This window comes from Centroberyx affinis, unplaced genomic scaffold, assembly GCF_046629955.1.
Source record: "Centroberyx affinis isolate AG114_WGS23_722 - 3 ecotype Tasmania unplaced genomic scaffold, CSIRO-AGI_Caff_v1 ptg002065l_1, whole genome shotgun sequence".
Lineage (NCBI taxonomy): Eukaryota > Metazoa > Chordata > Actinopteri > Beryciformes > Berycidae > Centroberyx > Centroberyx affinis.
The window spans coordinates 23443-42504 of NW_027280395.1; the positions used below are offsets into that span (position 1 = coordinate 23443).

The window sequence follows — 19062 nt, forward strand, 5'->3', positions numbered from 1 at the left end:
ATCTTGTCTAGCATTATCACAAACTATATTCTGGATTTTTCCCCCTCTTTGTTTAATCTGGATAATTAATGCTCTCAGATGCAGATGACTGGTTGTCTTTCCGACACAGTAATCTGACTTGTAGAAGAAAAGGTGAAGGACTATTAGAGGACATATAAAGAGTTCATTTACAAAATACTATACATATGTTTTGAAAAAAATCACTGCCTGAAGTTCATCTTTATCATAAAACATAGAGGATCTAGGACTTAAGTCGCCACTATCTTTTATTCTGTTATTACTCTTGACTGACAAAGTGACAGAGTTTTCAGTTGTTTTCTAATAGAAGATACAGGCAAGTTGATCTAAAATTGGGTCAAACCATTTATTGCTGTAAAAGTAGTCGACACAATCTTAAAATGGATTCTTAAACTAACTGAAGGCTGATGGTAACGTGGCTAAAACGAGAGCTATATCATCTTGCTGCTACAAGACAAAATAAAGTCATGGATATCGTTCTCCATGTCATAAAACACAGAAATTACCTAATTTTAAATATTTTTCGTAACTGGTGAAAACAGGACTCCAGTCAAAGAAACAGAAAAATACAATGCAAACAACATTATCAGATGTATATTAAAAGCCACACCCAGCGCTCACATTAATAAGTGCCATTATATATTTTAATTTTGTGCGATCAATCATTTAATACGAGAAGGTGTTAGTTTTTTTGCGTGTCACATTTTCAGAATGAAATCTTGGGCCACATAGAAAAATACTTCATACAGCTCTCATCCCAGTTAAAGGCAGCCAGATGGGTTGAGTCTGGGAAGTTATTTCCATGTTGTTAATATTAATTCAGTGGCTGCTCCAGTAATGCATATTTAGGCTGGTTACCACGAACCACTGATGCTTCACTCGCAGATCCAACATGGTTCTGGATCAGTGCATTAATAAACTGTGAATGTAGACGATGAAATTTTGGAGACGGCTCATGCATTATTCCTCCAGCAGGGAGCATTGCAGAGTTGATAATGCCTCCTAATAGCTGCCCCATTCTCAATGACCTACGATCAATGTCCCCTTGGGGAGGAGATGAGAACCGCTTGTGTGTTTTGGAAACGAGTGAATTAGCGACTGAATTAGTCAAATATTTAATTTCATGACAGTTATTGTGGTGCCTAATTCATAGAGAAGCACCATAATGAAAGAGAGATGTTGGCGGGCATGGACGAAATCTCCTTAATGCTCAAGCAAACAGTTTATTTATGTGTTGATGAATACTCACCATTGTGCTCTCTGCCTTTAAGGCACAGCAACTTTCTTCTGCACATGGAATGATGTAGCCTCCTGTGCCTGTACAACAACTTTGTATTTTCCACTGATTGACTTTTTTGCATTGTACTGTGCAACTGACTCGTTCTCTGGCCTCATCAAATGATGTGTGTCTGCATGGTGTATGAAGAGGTGATTTGTTATGCATTTTTTATTACAAAGCCTGTCTACAAACTAAATTTCCCTTACAGAACTATGAAGATTGGAATTGAATTAAATTGAAATGAACCGAACAATGACGGACAATGTTTTTTTTCTTCCACTAACTATTATGATTCCATTCCCGCTGCCATTATCTTTTAAAAGGGAATACACCAACCAGCTGTCGCTTGAATATATTGGCCATCTCATTTCTGCGCACATACTAATTCCATTGTCTTTTGCAGATACAGTGGATTTAGAGTGGGCAGTGAAAGCCGCTTGATCTTGAGGAAATTCTCAGCCTATTTACTCCCAGTCTATAATTGAGTACCGTACATAATCCTTCTATTATTTTAGTGTGTGATGCTATGTGATCATTCGACAGTTTATTTCCACATAGTTCTGGGAAGCAGCTCGTCCGCGGCATAAAACTACAATCCCACCAGTTGGATGCAAATAAATCTGCCGTTTGCCGTGGATCATCTTTCCTATAATTTATTTTACTCCTCTATTTACTGTAACAAGGCATTGGATATGAACACAATGGTTTGAGGCAGCGGAGGTCCACCCTTTTTGCTAGAAGGGAAACTGATTTCTCTGCATATTTGAGATGGATTTTGAGCGAGAACTGTGTCCTCAGAAGGCTCAGAGATTTGCGATGCGGTCAGGTCAACACTGTCTTCCTGTATAGGCCTCAGTCTCGCACAGTGGGCAGCCAGGGCAAACAATCGAGCAGGCAGAGCGTATAGGAAAGATCATCGGTTGATAGCGTTTGTTTTTCCAGCATCAGCCCGCCGCTGAGGACAAGTATGACAGAGAGAAAGAGAGTTCCCCCTTTTTTTTCTTTGCTTTTCTTCAGCTTTCCTCAGCAGAAAAATCGAGGACTTATTCTCTTTATCTTTTGGCCTCACTTGAAGAGATCATTTGGTGCTCGGTTCCCTGAAACATAAGCTGGCAGATCCACTTGTGGCTGCTGTAAGAAAGAGGATGAAAGGGGGGTGGGGGTGGGGGTCCCTCCTCCAGAGAGGAGTGACACCCCCCACCCTCCTCCTCCTCCTCCTCCTCCCATTTCTATCTCCACATGGTTGAATCTGAGGCCATCACAGCCACTCATTCTCAAGGTAAGTGCTTCTCCTTCTTATTTTGATTGTGTAAACCAAACACCCATTGGTTTTCACATTGAGGTCTTTTGTGACTGGCCCCTTTGTAGAGATTATTTTCCTTAAACAACAATTACAACTCCACTCCACCTTAATGATTTGAAAGGAAAGAATGATCCACATTTTTAGTCAGTAATTTGCTTTCCTCTTTTTTTTTTTTTTTTTTTTTAGATGAGCCTGCTATTCACCGCTGTCCTGTTATTGTGCTGCAGATACAACGCTACAGGAACTCGAGGTAGGTCAATACTTTTCTCATTGAGGATGCAATAAAAGTAAACTGTCTCATTATTCTTTCCTATTCAGAAATTCTCATTTAGATTGTAGCCCGGGTCCTATACCGGTGGTTTGCCACTCTAAATTTGCACTTCTCGTCTCTGTAATGCTGAGCAGCTGTGTTTTAAAGTGCAATGTTGCAGTGGATTCAGACGTGATGTGACACTTCAGCAGCAGGTGAAAATGTGTTCCCTTCAGTCTGACATTTTAGCAGAGCATGTTGTCATGTTGATAAAATGAAACGGGTACGATCCAAACATGGTTTAAATTGTGAAAATCAGGATTATTGTGAGTTTGTTTTTTTCAGTACTGTGCTGTATCTGTACTGGGCCTACTATGGCTATTACGTTGGAATACCAAGTGCGTTTGGTGCTGTTTGCGTAGGAAAGGAACATAAACTTGATGATATCCCCTCAAAACACCCCTTTGAAAGTGATCCAGTACCAGATATGTTTTGGATGTCGCTTCCAGGAGGCCCGGGCAGGGAGACCTAGTGGCTAGAGAGACCGGCCTGTAACTGAAAGGTCGCAGGTTCGATCCCCACAACAGCCATCAACAGCTATGTGTCCTGTAGCAAGATGCTGAGCCCCCACCTACCCGCTCATTATAAGTCTGAGTGAGGCTGTGGTTATACTAATTTCCATGTGATTCTAAAGATCAGATTTTATGAGATCAGATCGCTGTGGATCCACACTTGGCCTGAAAATGGCCTTTAAGCATCTCCTGTGGCTGTACTTGTTAAAATCTGTGTCTGGATTTCCATGTCCATATCTGGTTTTGAAAATCCTATCTGCAATGTGACCAAAATCAGATTTTTGAGTGTTCAAACCTGTTACATACAGTGACGCTTTCTGGCGTGATGAGATGATAAAAGTCACAATGAAACAACAAGTGTAATGGCGCGTTCAGACTACGGGCTACAAAGCAACAGTAAGCCATTCATTTTCAATGGAAGTGACATGAAGCTACAAACACCAGTGTGTAAAACGTAGCAGCTACAAACTTCAGCTGGATTCAACTTTTTTTCCACACCCTGATGATGCGGTGAAGCATGAACCAATCAGAGTAGAGGGAAGGTAGGATAGGCCAGGTGCATTTATTTTATTATGTACTTGAGTCATTATTTCAATTAACAAGAACGATTATTTGCCAAATATAAATAAAAACGAGACAAAAACAAAGCTATGACAGTATGACAGTATTAATTGCTGCATCCAACGGACCATTTTGTAGCTTTAGTAGCCTGTAATGTGAATGTCCCATAACAGCCTAAGATACAAGCATCAGCTAAATGTCAAAAATGGAAATGAAAAACGGAGTGAACCCCTACCAAGAATGTTCACAAACCACAACAGAAAACAATACCGTGCTTTGCCTGTGTTAGATGTAGCATGGTTTTACACTCATGCAGTGGGAAAGCATAGCTGTTTGCTGGTTTCTATTCCACCTCCAGACCATTCAGATCACGAGTGCCAAAGTCGAGGGGTCAGGAGCTGTGGAGAATGCCTGGCAGCCGGGCCACACTGTGCCTGGTGTACTGAGGAGGTGAGAGAGTGCTGGAAAACACTCGCTGCTTCCCTCTGAAAAGCGGCGGTGTAAACACATTCCTGTGTATAGCCTGGGGGCGACGCACGCGTGTGATGCTTTTCAATGCAATCCTCAGTTCAATTACTTTATTGGCATGACTGTCAGGAGGAACACTGCCAAAAATATAAATTGTACATTTTCAAAAAACAGCACAAGCGTTTATACATATATATTGTCTGGCCTTTACTGAAATATTGGATATCAGTCAGTCATGTGTCCACTGCTGATATGATGGAGGTTCCTCCTTGACCACAGCTACATAAAAACAGCCTTTGTAGTCTCTTTATTTTCTTTGTACATTTTCTTTGTTCAGTTGTGATTCTGGATATTAATTCTTCATTTAAAGGCAGTGTCCCAGAGTTTCCCCCTCCCACTGAACAGATGCAGCGGGTCACCCTGCCTTAAAGAACAGCTGACCCTTAAAGTATGTGTAAATGAACTAAACCTAGAACCTGTGTGTCAAGAATTTCACAGAAGTGGGTCAGCACATATGGGAGCGCTGTGACACGGCCGGGGCGCTGCTGAGGCGGGGCTGTCCTTCAGACCGCCTGCAGGACCCCAGAGGCTCCGCCGTCCTTCTGAAGAACCGGAAGATCACCTTCCATCCCAGAGAACAAAGACGCCGGCCGCACCACCGGCATGTCACCCAGCTCCAGCCTCAGAGCGTCCGGCTGCACCTCAGGCCAGGTGGGTGTTGTGTGGAGGATAATGCAGTGGTTCTCAACCTGGGGGGTCGGGATACCCCAGGGGGTCGCAAGATCATTTTGAGGGGTCGTGAGATGATTTATGGGCTAGTAAAGAAACGTATTCTTTTTTGCCTATATGTCTTTTTTTTTATTTTACTAAAATTTTGGCTTTTCTCTTGTGAAATACTGAATAGCTTTCATCCTCTAGGCCTCCTCTGTTAATCAAATGAAACAACCTGAAAAGGGAAAATCATTCTTTGGTTGGGCCCTCTGCATATGCAGCCTGTGACAGGGGGTCGTGAGTAGGCATTACTTAATTTTAAGTGGTCAGAGAGGTTGAAAGCCACTGGGATAATGGGTCATGGTTAGTTGACATGGTTAGTTCAAGATGGATTTGTCTAGAATAGAATAGAATAGAATAGAATAGAATAGATCTTAATTGTCATTATACTCATGTACAATGAAATTTCGCCTGGCTTCTCTCGATGTAGTTAAAAATAAAACAAATAAATAAAAACAGTAGTAAAAGCAATAATGGCAGTTAAGTTAAATGTACGCAGTTAAATTAAATGTACACATTTCCAAATTTATATTAATAAACAGATGTGATGAACAGATGAAATAGTTGTGTTTAAATTGTGTCTGTGGTAGCAGTCAGATATAAGATTATAAGACATATTTTGAGCCAAGGCCACAGGTAAATGTAGATGTCTATGGCAAGTCTGACGTGTAGCATTTTGACATCAATAAATCATTACCACATTAATTCTGAGACATTAGCATAATTACCTTAAACAAACAAGACCACTGCTGAGAAGAATGGCAGCATCTACCCGCCTCTACTCATTTTACATTGTGTGCCACCGGGTCGGATTTGGCGGGAAATCTGCTGGATTGCTTTACGGCACAAAACAGGAAGAGGGCGCTGTTCTTCCAGAGCAAACAGAGCTAAAGCTTTCAGAGTTTCTGGCAATGGCAGATGGTGGAACAAGTTAAAGGCCGATGGAAAAATCACTAACAAAATGTTTATCCTCAGTAAAGCAAAAGAGAAAAGCTTTGGCCTAAGAAGCAAAGATCCTCTTTGTTTATGGGAAACTTGGTCTTAAATTTGGAGAAACACTAGCACTAACAAAACCACTGGCTGATATACGTTAAAGTTTGTCTTAGTCTAACTGGCCTCTGAAGTCTGAATACTTTCTTGTGAAAAAGTGTTGTTTACTTGAGATGGATGAGAAGATGTCTTGGGGTTTCCACCCTGTCTGTAAATATGCGGTGTTGTTTGTGTACTGCAACTCAAGATTTGCCCTTTCTAGGCGAGCCCCAGACGTTTGAGGTGAAGTTCAAGCGTGTGGAGGACTACCCAATAGACCTGTACTACCTGATGGACCTCTCCTTCTCCATGGAGGACGACCTGCCCAGCGTCAAGAAGTTGGGGGCCGACCTGATGGAAGAAATGAGGAACACAACCAGCGACTTCAGAATGGGTCTGTCATAAGATTTCAGTTTCTTTATCACCAGAAATGTATGTCTACCGTTTCTAATCTTTATTTGTCCGAGATTTTCTATACACGCATGCTCTTTTTCAGCAGTGCTCTTGCATAATATTACACACATACACACCTGGGAGCTGCCCAGTACAATCTTAATCTTACTACTGACCACTGAGCAGCACCACTGGAGCGATTGGGGATTAAGTGCTTTGCTCAAGGACAAGCCGTCGGTCGCCATCGAGGGAGGGCAGCGCATTACTCATTCACTTTGCACCCTTCAGCCACAGGATCACTTCTCCAAACTTTTACGCTATACCTCCGCCCCTCATCGTCAACCTGTCTGCCATTCGTTCCCAATCTGAAAGGCTTCGGCGCGTTTGTGGACAAGACGGTGATGCCGTACATCAGCACCGCCGACGGCATGCTCCAGAACCCCTGCAAGAGAAGCGAGCCGTGGCCCTGCTCCCCGCCCTTCGCCTACCGCCACGTCCTGAGCCTCACCGCCAACGGAAGCCTCTTCACAGAGCTGGTGGGGGGGCAGCGGATCTCCGGCAACCTGGACTCACCGGAGGGGGGGCTGGATGCCCTGATGCAGGCCGCCGTGTGCGAGGTACAGTGAGGACGCACAGCGGGGAGCGGGACTACAATACAGAGATTGTTGTTTTTTTTGTTTCGGTGGGCGTGAGCTGGAGGAAGTGGAAACAGTGCAGACAATAGATGAGAGGTGTATTTCAGAATACTGAGCATTTTGTGGGAAAACATACTAACCAGTTTCGGCTGCATTTTTTAACTCATTTAAGTCCCCATGAAATGAAAAGTCCCATTACTTTTACTCCCTGGAAAACACAGTATCTTTCATGGTGAATGGTAAATATAAATTTCTAATCAATAAAACCGTCAGATTTTTTAACAATCCCGCCCCTCCGCTCCCCTCCCATCAAATAAAACCCTCCCATTCAACTGAACCAATTGAATGAAGAATGAAGAATTGTATTATAATAATTTCATTATAAGGGTTTTTTTTTAAAGATTTGAGGCCTGAAGAACATGGAAGCATAGACCATTACTCATCCACAGTCATTTTCAAATCGTTATGTACAAAAGCAGACAGGGGGATTCTTTTCCCAAAGCCTGTCAGAAACACTTATATCAGTCACGGTTCCCAATTCACCGCCAATTGGTGGTTTATTGATTGACGGTTATATGACAAGTCCCTTTCTTCACTTCCAGGAGCAGATCGGCTGGAGGAACGTGACTCGTCTGCTGGTGTTCTCCACCGACGCCGGCTTCCACTTCGCTGGAGACGGCAAGCTGGGTGGCATCGTTCTGCCCAACGACGGAAAGTGTCACTTGCATAATAATGAGTACACCCGAGGAAATTCCCAGGTTTATTATCAATCTTAGATCATTTTTGCTTGTATTCACAGAGAAAGACCAAAGCTCGAATTCGGCAGAACAAGCCATTACAGTGGAGTGGGTGTTTTTTTTCACTCTGTTGCCCCTTGCTGCTTTCGGTAGCAGCCGCCCCGAAGAGTGTATGATGTTTATCCTATGGAATAGATATTGCAGCGCGTGTTAAATTGATTCCCGTCTGCAATCCTAGCAGCGAAATAGAGGTCCGAGCTGCTGTAGACAGAAGTCAAAGACAGTGATTTAAAGGTCAGAATCAACAGCACAGTTCCCTGGGTAAAGAGGATGCTGACAGGCACACCCTGATGGGAAACAGCTGGAGTGGCTGTGGAGTAATCCAAACCGAGGCTTTCATCTCTTAATCTGACTGTGTCTGTGTGTGGATGGGTGCTGGTGTGTACGTGACAGAGGTGGAGAGTAACTAAGTACATTTATTCAGATACTCAGATACAGTATTTCCATTTTGTGAGACTTTCTACTTTTCCTCCACTACATTTCAGAGGGAAATCTTGTACTTTTTCCTCCTCTACACTTATCTGATGGCTGTACTTACTAGCTACTTTGCAGAATAAGGTTTTACATGCAAAACAATACAATAAGATCATAAAATATGTTGCATTGTTAGAGTTTAAACTCCCCAACAGTATATGGAGTAGTTAGGCCAACGACATTAAAATACTTCTTACAGGTTAATGCATCAATAATTTAACACTCTGAAAGAAGAGGACTCTCTGAATTAAGAGTATTTTTTTCTTTTTATACTTAAGTACATTTTACTGATAATACTTCTATACTTTTACTTAAGTAAGTAAACTTTTGAATGCAGGACTTCTGTTTTCACTGGAGTGTTTTTCCATTATGGTAGTACTAAAGGATTTGAGTACTTTTTCCACCACTGGTACGTGAGGGGGTGCTTGTGTGTGTGTGTGTGTGTGTGTGTGTGTGTGTGTGTGTGTGGGTGTGTGTGTGTGTCTATTTGCATGCATGTTTTTGTGTGTGTATCCTCTTGTGTGCGTCCGTGTGTTTGTCCCTGTGCGTTACACATCCTATATAGCCGTCTCATTAGGTTCACGAGGGTGTCATATGTCCTGACCTCGTAGCGGTCCAGGCAGTTGACAGTTAGAGTGAATATAGATACATTATTAATCTATTCCTGTCTGGGATAAATGGCCACCCAAGGCTGAAAATGGATGTGCGAGATGTGGATGTCGCTCCTCTCTAAATGGTATTTATTTATCTATTTGGGGGAAATGGAATGTCTGTCAGGGAGAGTGAATGAAATGAGCGACAGAAAGAGTTGTTAGATGGGAGGGAAAGGGGGAGGACAGAGATAGAGGGGAGAGGCAGAGAGTGCTTAAATACTGATTACATATATATTCTGTCCTGAGTATTATGCATTGCATTTTGCATCTTCCCTGACTTCCCTCCATTAGGACTATCCTTCGGTGGCTCACGTTGCCGAGAAGCTGAAACAGAAGAACATCCAGATCATATTCGCAGTGACTGAAGATGTCACACACTTGTACAAGGTACAGCAGAGTCAATCTCCATCTGTGTAATTGTCTGTCCGGTTCTTTTCGTACACGGCGACTGCCGATGCTACGGCGAGACGGTTTCCTTTAGGTATTCGCTCATTTATGACGGGGATAACGGTGTGTTGCTGCTGTGATTGTTTGCTTGCAGGGCCTGAGAAGTATCTTCCCAAAAAGCGCCGTCGGAACGCTCTCCAACAACTCCCACAACATCCTGCAAATAATACTCGAAGCATACAACGTAAGTGAGGCAGAAACTCCCTTCCTACACAGGTCGTTAGCCTCATATGTGTAGCCTGCTGACACCTCCTCAACTTAAGAGGTTAACTGTGCTTTTGACCCCCAGACGCTGACCTCTGAGGTTGTTATGGAAAACAGCAAGCTGCCTCCAGGCTTTCGCATCTCCTATATTTCACACTGTAAGGACCGCAAGCAGAGGGACGGGGAGCAGGGGAGGAGATGCTCCAACATCTCCATCGGTGACGAGGTGTGTAGCTGCGTGCTTGGCTCTGTGTGTGGTAAATTGTGTAAGTGCCGCTGTTAGCATGTGGCCATTCGCGGTTAAATTGACAGTAATGCTGATTGTGATTACCTCATTAGTGGAGCATTATGGTTGCACTCAAGGAATTTTCACCTCCCTTCTAGGTGAGCTTTAATGTAAGCATTACGGCACCTCTGTGTGTGACTAGTTCACAGAGGCCGTCCCGTGTTATTATTAAGCCCCAAGGCTATAGTGAAGAGGTGGAGGTCCTGCTGAGCCCCATATGTGACTGCTCATGTCAAAAGGACAAGGTCCCACGCAGCCCTTCATGTAGCCATGGCAACGGCACTCTGGAGTGTGGAGCATGCAGGTGAAATAGCCTGATGGCATCAATTGTTTTTGAGAAACCTAATTCCAGGTTATTAACGAAGAAATCAAGCATCAGACGTTTGTTTTTGTTACAGGTGTAAAGAGGGGCGAGTCGGGACGTTGTGTGAATGCGATCGAGTGGAGTCAGGCGGGGCTGTTGACTCATATGTTTGTCGCCGTGACAACGCATCAGAACAGTGCGGCGGACATGGAGAGTGTGTTTGTGGGAAGTGTGTTTGTCATAAGAGCAGCAAAAAGCACAACCATGCTTATTATGGCCAGTACTGCGAATGCAATGATTTCAACTGTGATCACTACCAGGGGCTGCAGTGCGGAGGTGTAGGTAAGACTCAGACAACCACTTATAGCACAATACATGGTCATCACAAAAACACCTGAAATTCATCATGTTTTCATATTTGTTTTGTGCTCCCTAGCAGTAAAATAAGAGCAGATATTGCATTTTTCAAGTGTTGAATAGCTCAACTCTTCATGAACATCTATTTTACGGTCCCAGGGCAGGGCAGGTGTGTGTGTGGGGTGTGTGAGTGTCTCCCAGGATTCAGCGGCCGAGCGTGCGAGTGCCCTCTCAGCATGGAGCCTTGTCTGTCTCTGGATGGACAGGTCTGTGCCGGCAGGGGGGTCTGCCACTGTGGCACCTGCATCTGCCAGGACCACCGCTTCCAGGGCCCGACCTGTGACCTCTGCCCTTCCTGCCCCAGCATTTGCACCTTGCACAGGTTCTATGAACATGCCAGTTCAGTTAGTTTCATTCAAAATTTTAATGGACTATAGAGATCTTGCAGTTATGTAACAAATCTGCTAGAAACCATGTCTGGTGCCATCATGGAGGCTGGATAATTGGCTGTGCACAAATGTCTAAATATATAAAAACTGGGCTGAAAAAAGACAGTTAAGCTATCTGAAAAAAGATTGTTGTGGTGTGGGTGTAGGTCAGGTCAGTTACTGTCATAAGTAAAAGTGACTAGTCTGATTAAGTCCATTTGTTTCCAAATGTAGGTTACTGTGAGGCAGTAAAATGTCTTGTCTTTAGCCCTAGGCTCTACTTCAAAGCACTATGAGTTGTAGCTTGAGAATATTCAGCTCAGTTAACCTGAACAAACTGCTGTTTTTTTGGCTTTGTTACAGAGCTAACTAGCCAGCAAGCTAATTTAGCAAACAAACCAATGTTAATGTAAACATGCAACTACTAGACACTACTAACGCTAACTTCTACTACTTAGCAAATCTGATGTGTTAACAACAAGACAGTGATGGTTAGCTGACCAGATATTATGGTTATCTAGCTAACATTATAACATTATGTAAACACAAAGTCGATCAGACATATCAGTGGCGAAATGATCAGTTCCCAGTCAAAAACAGCACAGAAATTCCAGAAAAAACAAAACTGTTCACAGTCACTGTCGCCCAAGAGCTGAGCACCAGTATGGCAGACAGAGCGTGTGTTACATCACCTGAAAGCCTTCTATATTTATAATTTACAAAAAGATACAAGTGAATCCTGTCTTTAATTTCCTTCACTGCTATTTGTTTCAGAGTATATTTGCAGTTTAGATGATACTGGCTTCCTTTCCGTAGGGAGTGCATCTTGTGCAAAGCCTTCTCCCAGGGCTTGAATCTGAGGGAGTGTGAGATGAGCTGTGCCCACCTGAACCTCACTCTGGTGGGGCAGCCTGCTGTGCTAGCAGTGGTGCCGCCCTCTGCAGGTCTGCACAGGTGCATGGAACTGGACACCGAGGGCTGCAGGGTGCACTTCCTGCTGAGGATGGGACAAAAAGAGGGCTCCGCCAACATTCGGGTAGCCCTGGAACGAGGTAGACAGGCCAGAGTTTATATTTTTGACTCTATCAACATATATTATGAATAACACATAAGAACCAATCACTTTATCAATTAAAGCTGCACTAGGCAAGGCTTTTATGTAAAAATACACCCATCTTATGAGGCTAAAACACAAAGTGCTGCTACTACAGAGAAAAGTGTCCCGTCCCTCTAATTGAGACTCCGTAGAGTCTCTCTATTAGCCCTAATGAAATTCACCGCCCACATGAAGCAACAAATCCAAACTAAAGAGTGAAATGCAAACTGTATCCTAAACAGCAGTGAGGAGCACTCCATCCAGAGAAAGCTGGACTCACCAGATCTTTTGCCTCTCAAGAGTTTTGTATTCTTTAGTATAAAACATCACAGACTGGTCGGGTTGGTAAACATGAGCGTGCTGTGTGAAGTTTACTGACGTCACATTACATAATTTCTGGGTATTGAAGTTCAAATTTTCCTAAAAGTTACGTATCACTGCTATTTGGAGCCGCTAACATGAGAAGTTGCCTAGTGCAGTTTTAAATGTGTATAACACAGATTCAGCAACACATGTTTATTTAATCTGAAATACATTTTTGGAGTTAATCCATCTACAGTATTCTTTTCCTAATAAACTTTAATGTCTGGCTCTGTCTCTCAAGAATGCCCATCAGGTCCTAATGTGGTTGTGATTACCGCAGTGGTATCAGCCTCCGTTGTGGTGCTGGGTGTGGCTTTGTTGCTGCTATGGAAACTACTCACCAGCATCCATGACCGCAGGGAGTTTGCCCGCTTCCAGAGCGAGCTGGAGAGGAGGCGCTGGAACAGGGTGAGCCCTGCCCAAACAAACCCTTCTGTCAGTGTCTGTCAGTCAGAGTCAGTACAATAAATGCAGGAATTTGTCTCGGTGACATTGGTGCAGGGACATGTTGACAACTAACACAGTAACACAAGAGCACACTGGCAAAGACGGTGCAGAGACGACAGAAGAACACATTAAGTGCAAGGCAACAGCGTGAGACAAAATAAGCAGCAGACTGTATATATAATATATTCCTCTACAAATATACATTCAGTATTGTATACATACATGTCAAGATGGATCTTTTATGGCACAGTAACAACATAAATTCAGCTTAAGTGCCTGCAATTTACCGGAAGTAATGTGACACAAAGATTAACACACATATGATGATGTTTGCTTCTACTCTGTTGCAGAGGGACAATCCAATCTACAAGAGTGCCATCACAACTACTGTCAACCCAAAGTATAAAGAACAGTGACAGTGGAAATGGGAACAGATCCTCTTTTCAATCAGGATCCCTGTTGTGCAACACAATGAAACAACATCCTTCACCTGAACTGTTGTCAGCAGTAGGTCCAACTTGTTTGGCAGGGTGGAAACGGATGTTGATGTCTGACTTACTCTCTTTTGATGTTAATATGCTATTCTGGACCGTCAGTCTCCAACCCTTCCCTTCGCTTCCCTTCCCTGCATGCACTGCACGCACGCAAATTCAAACAGCTGTCCTCTCACATAAACTGCTTCTTTTAGAAGGTTAGTTGTCTGTGGAATACATGTAAAATTAATATCCCCACATTATTTTACCTCTCAATTGCTAAATATGTGGAGTGTATTATTTTGTAAACCATGTGTAAAGAAAATCTCGTATTTATGCTGATGCTTGGGTTTGTCTGTGTTACTTGGGTCTCAGAAGGCGAGAGATAGGGAGGTGAGCACTCTGCATTATGCATTATGATGCCGGTGAAACACAGGCCTTTAGATGGGTCTCCACTGCCCTCTAGATGAGAAGAGAAGAAAGTGTCATGCTGCTGGAAATGACGGGGCAGCTTCCCATTTTATTTACAGTTCATTATAGCACCCAGTCATAGAAGCAAGCTCTTTTTTGACAGCAACACGAAACCAAGCCTCCGGTGCTCCCTGGTGCTCTCATAGTCCAACAGACACCGGTGAATTCATCATTCAGATCGCTGCAGACTTGATACATTGCCATACACTGACTGTACAAGCCAGAGCTGTATAGAGTTCAGAGGAATGGCTGGTGTATGAGCAGTTTGCCAGGCAGTGCATTGGACTGAATCGTGTAAGAGTAAAAAAAAAGGAACAATGGGATGCTGAAATCTAGATGGATATTAAGGGGTTTCTCACTGCCTACAGATGGCTGCTGATGACCTTGCTGGGAGAGTCGAGTAAAGCAATATTAATCATAGCGAACGCCAGCCTCCTCCACTCCCGGTGTCACTGGGCAGGCGTGCATGCAGCTTTAACAGCCAGTGGGTGGTGGTGGTGGAGCATCAGAGAAAATGATTCCATATGCTTCCACCGTGCAAGCACTCTCTTTCATCTGTGTCTGATGAAAAATGTGGGCCGCAAATATCACAGCGTCAGCCCGATTCCAGCAGAGGCAGCCGGGGTGGAGGCAGCCCTGCCCTGCGACAAGACTGATGTGAAGGGGGCAGGGGGAGAGGGAGAGGGGGAGGGAGGGAGGGAAGGAGGGAGAGGGAGGGAGGCGACCAGCCCCGGAGACAGTTACATAACAAACACTGCAACCATGTTTGCAAAGCACTGTAGCTTTTGCATCTCATCACTTGTTGGCCAGTTAGTGGCTTAAATAAATTAGTAGCACACCCTAAGTGGCTGCCTTTCTGTGTCTGTGCATTTAAATATGTGTAAATAATGTCTAGTTTGCTCTCTTCCTTATAGAGTATTTGAATGCATAAAATGAACTGTGATAATGCTAATGGTTATTAGTATTATTAATATTATCATTATTATTTCATTTATTATTATTGTTATTGTTGTTATTATGTGGGCGGGGGGGGGACCAGTGAGCTCATCTTCCCCGAGCTCTCCACAGGTGATTGGTGGCATTCGCTAGCCAATCACAATTCGCCTGCAAAGTGGCTTGGTGGTCAGTTTGAAGCTTCTTTTTTTTGGCGAAGTAAACCCTAGCGATTCATCCAAGTTTACGATCTGAGAGGATATCACTTTGTATCAACCACTGCTGGTTTTCCAACGAGCTCTCGGAATGAGTTTGCCATACTTTTAACATTAAAATCGAAAAGCATTTTCCTCGGAGGCGTCCTGAAGGGAGCTAACCAGCGTTAGCATTGGCTAGCATGACAACCAGAAGAAGAACTGCCATCATCATCATCCTCCCCTGTGGCTTTGCTAGCAGCAGGTAAGTTGCAACTCCACTCAGGCATTCGTTTTATTCCTATGTTAAGTCCGCGGGAGTCGAAATTGACGCCGTTTGATTGTGGATAAGTTAGTGACGAGTTCAAATCAAACTACTGACCGTCTGTCCGCAAACTGTTAGCTGGCTGGTAAATGGCGCAGGGTCAGGGTAACTGAGCTAAGCTAGCAGTCTAGCCAGGCTGTCAGCTAGCTTCGGTGGCGCTGTTCCTTGTGCAAACACAGCTGTGTAAGATCTTACGGCTTGAAACGAGTTATAAACACATTAAAAGCAGCTATGGAATTGGCATCTTAGCCGTGCATGGTTGTTGTCCACGTTTGCCGACATGATTTAGGACTACGCTGTTTCTGTGTCGTGTCCTGCTCTATTTATGCCCTACTACTCCATATATGGTTTTGCACTAATGTGCACCCCATGATGTTGTAGCAACAAAACTTGGTCGACACTATTGTCATTGCGAAGCGATATTCTCCTAAGATAAATTCATGCTGCATTAAATTGAAAAAGGAGCACATGTACAACTTGATATTGCTAGTGTGATAGTATTTTCGATTATTGTCACAGATCTTGCTCCAAATATTGCCTTTTGTGCTCCTACATAATTCAGTTTAGGGGCATTTAATATGCTCCTTGGGGAGAAAAGGATTACCGATACATGGTGCATCTTTGAGGCTGATAACATATTGTCTGTGTGTGTTGCACAGGTTAGCCTCCAATAATTGTGTTTGGAATACATAGGTGATACTTTTTCCATATATTTGTTTTTCTTTTTATTGTGTTGTTCCTTTTATTATACTTTCTTTGTCACTGTGTTTTCCAGGCCTCCACTGTGCCTACGGCTCCCAAATGGATGATGAATATCGTATAAGTCTACTACATCTGGATCATTCATTTCTGGCCATGACAGGAATTCTCACCCACCCTTGCAGGTTATTTGCCTTTCTTATCTTCCTCATTCAGTTCAGACGTTACATTAAAATATATATTATGCACACATTGTGTGGCCCTGTATAGCACAATGTGAAGCGCGTGACAACACTGCCAGGGTTAGGAGTGTGATTCCCTCTGGGGCTATCCACACTACAAATGTATGCACTTGTTGGACTATAAGAGTATTTGGATAAAAGTAGTGTCACCTCAATGGCATATGTTAATAGTTATAATTTGTGTAGCCTGTTTATGTGAGAGAAGGAGGGTTCAGTCTAGATCTGGATGTTTAAATAATTCTAGGAACCAACCTCTTTGGTTAGGTAAATCATAGGTATTTATAAAGGTATAGGTATTTACAGAATATAGGCCTACGTGGTGTTAAACAGTTGATGTGTGGCATGACATTGTTATTAAGAGTGTAAAATGGCTATTTAAACAAATGCTTGAGCTCTCTTGCATAATGTGCACAAGGTACTGTAATAATGTGTATAAATAGTCAGAAAAAGAGAGGCTGGTTAGTGGTAACGCCTTGATTGCAGAGATTAGAGTTTACCATATTGATGCTTACTGACTACTTCATAATCATTAGGCTTTACCCTTTTACATCCAAATCAATGAGCACAGAGCTGAGACATTAAAAGTAATTGTTGTTGGCCATATTCATGAGCAGCTTATTGCATCTGTGTGGGCTAGTGGTGGTGTAAAACCTGTGTAGAATATGCTCAGTATCGAATTTATTTGGTAAGCATGCAGACAGGGTCGAGAGGTTCAGTTACTGTTTGTGATTTAAATGACTTGATGGTATGGGTATGATAACATGATGGTTCCAGCATCTCAGAAATGGCTGACCTCCTGGGATTTTTGCGAACTACTGTGTCTACAGTTAACTGAGAATGGTGTGATAAACATAAAACATCCAGTCAGCTGCAAACCTTAGGGCAAAAACACCTTGTTGTTGAGAGAGATAAGAGGAGAATGGGCAGACTTTTTCAAGTTAACAGGTGGGCCACAACTACACAAATAACAGCTCAGTACAGCAGGGACCTGCAGCAGGACATCTCAGAAGACTTGTCGAACCTTGAAGCCGTTGGGCTACAGCAGCAGAAGACCATGCCAGGTTCCACTCTTGTCAGCGAAGATCAAGAATATGAAGCTACAGTGGGCACATGAGCGACAGAACTGGACTGAAGAATGGAAAAACGTTAACTGGTCCAGCGAATCCTGTTTTCTGTTGCGACATGCTGATGGCAGGGTCGGAAATTGGCGTAAATGGCATAAATCCATGGATCCATCCTGGCTGGTGTCAGTGGTACAGACTGGTTATGTTAGAGTGATGATGTGGGGAATGTTTTCTTGGTAGACATTAGGCCCCTTAGTACCAATTAAGCATCGTTTTAACACCACAGTGTACCAAACATTGTTACTGACCAGGCGCATTGCTTCATGGCAACAGTGAAATGGATACTTCCAGCAGGATAATGCACCATGTCACAAAGCATGTCATCTATTTATGATTATATAGGCTAAATCTTGATATTTTTCTAATCATCCATCAATAGACAGTAGGGCTGGGCGATATGGTTGAAATCAATATCATGATAATCATAAGGATTTTTCTCGATATCAATATATATCACGATATGGTTCATGTATGCAAAACAGACAAACAGAAATATTCAAATATTATTCCTACCATACCTCATTTTATGAGAGTTTTTAAGTAAAATTTGCTTGTCATCATCGATTTAGACCGCAGAAATGTGTGTCATGATATCAAAATATCTTCATATCATCACAATATGATTCCACTGAAAGACGATAAACGATAATATTGAATTATCCCCCACAACTAATAGACAATGTAAAGAAGATTGAGATTGTGTTCTTGTTTAGGGCTCTTGGTGAATTTAAAGGATAATTCTGGTAGGGCTGCAACTAACGATTATTTTCATTGTCGATTAATCTGTCGATTATTTTCTTGATTAATCGATTAGTTGTTTGGTCTATAAAATGTCAGAAAATGGTGAAAAATGTGGATCAGTGTTTCCCAAAGCCCAAGATGACGTCCTCAAATGTCTTGTTTTGTCCACAACCCAAAGATATTCAGTTTACTGTCATAGAGGAGTAAAGAAACCAGAAGATATTCACATTTAAGAAGCTGGAATCAGAGAATTTTGACTTATTTTTGTTAAAAAATTACTCAAACCGATTAATCGATTATCAAAATAGTTGGTGATTAATTTAATAGTTGACAACTAATCGATTAATCGTTGCAGCTCTAAATTCTGGTTATTTTCATCATGGGCCTTATTTGGCTAGTTTTTGACATCACGTCGATCGATTATGATCAAAATTTCGTCATTTACTTCACTATAGAGCTCTACATACCTCTCAGTTTGCAGGAAGCTCTACTCTCCAATATAATCCAACAGGGCCAAGGGAAACTCAAAAAGTCAAACTCAGAAGTACCCAAAACCTTCCTGTTCTTTTCAACACAGTAACGTTCGCTGGAAAGATTCCTCAACCTCCCCATAAAAGTCTGGGAAATATTTCAGCCATTGTATTGTCAGCAAAAGCTAGTTAGATTACAGAGTTCAAGTGCTCACAACAACACTGCCACGCCGCCTCATGCGCATATGAAGCCCA

The 19062-nt window shown here is 42.8% G+C and overlaps 2 protein-coding genes across 2 annotated transcripts in view; both read left to right on the forward strand.

The window, feature by feature from the left end:
• Positions 1-4382: 4382 nt before the first annotated feature.
• On the forward strand, positions 4383-13551 carry LOC139654237 (integrin beta-1-B-like). Its single transcript, XM_071531318.1, has 14 exons — positions 4383-4433; positions 4940-5162; positions 6475-6645; positions 7017-7261; positions 7882-8037; positions 9495-9590; positions 9745-9834; positions 9940-10080; positions 10239-10444; positions 10539-10780; positions 10961-11183; positions 12046-12281; positions 12930-13096; positions 13486-13551. The coding sequence occupies exons 3-14, from the start codon at positions 6543-6545 to the stop codon at positions 13549-13551; spliced, it is 1971 nt and encodes a 656-aa protein (XP_071387419.1). The 5' UTR covers positions 4383-4433; positions 4940-5162; positions 6475-6542.
• Positions 13552-15341: 1790 nt separating this feature from the next.
• Positions 15342-19062, forward strand: part of LOC139654243 (enhancer of polycomb homolog 1-like) — a 32153-nt gene continuing 28432 nt past the window's right edge. Inside the window, exons 1-2 of the mRNA XM_071531324.1 lie at positions 15342-15471; positions 16307-16415. The gene's annotated coding sequence lies outside the window, so the exon portion shown is untranslated. The remainder of the gene's footprint in view (positions 15472-16306; positions 16416-19062) is intronic.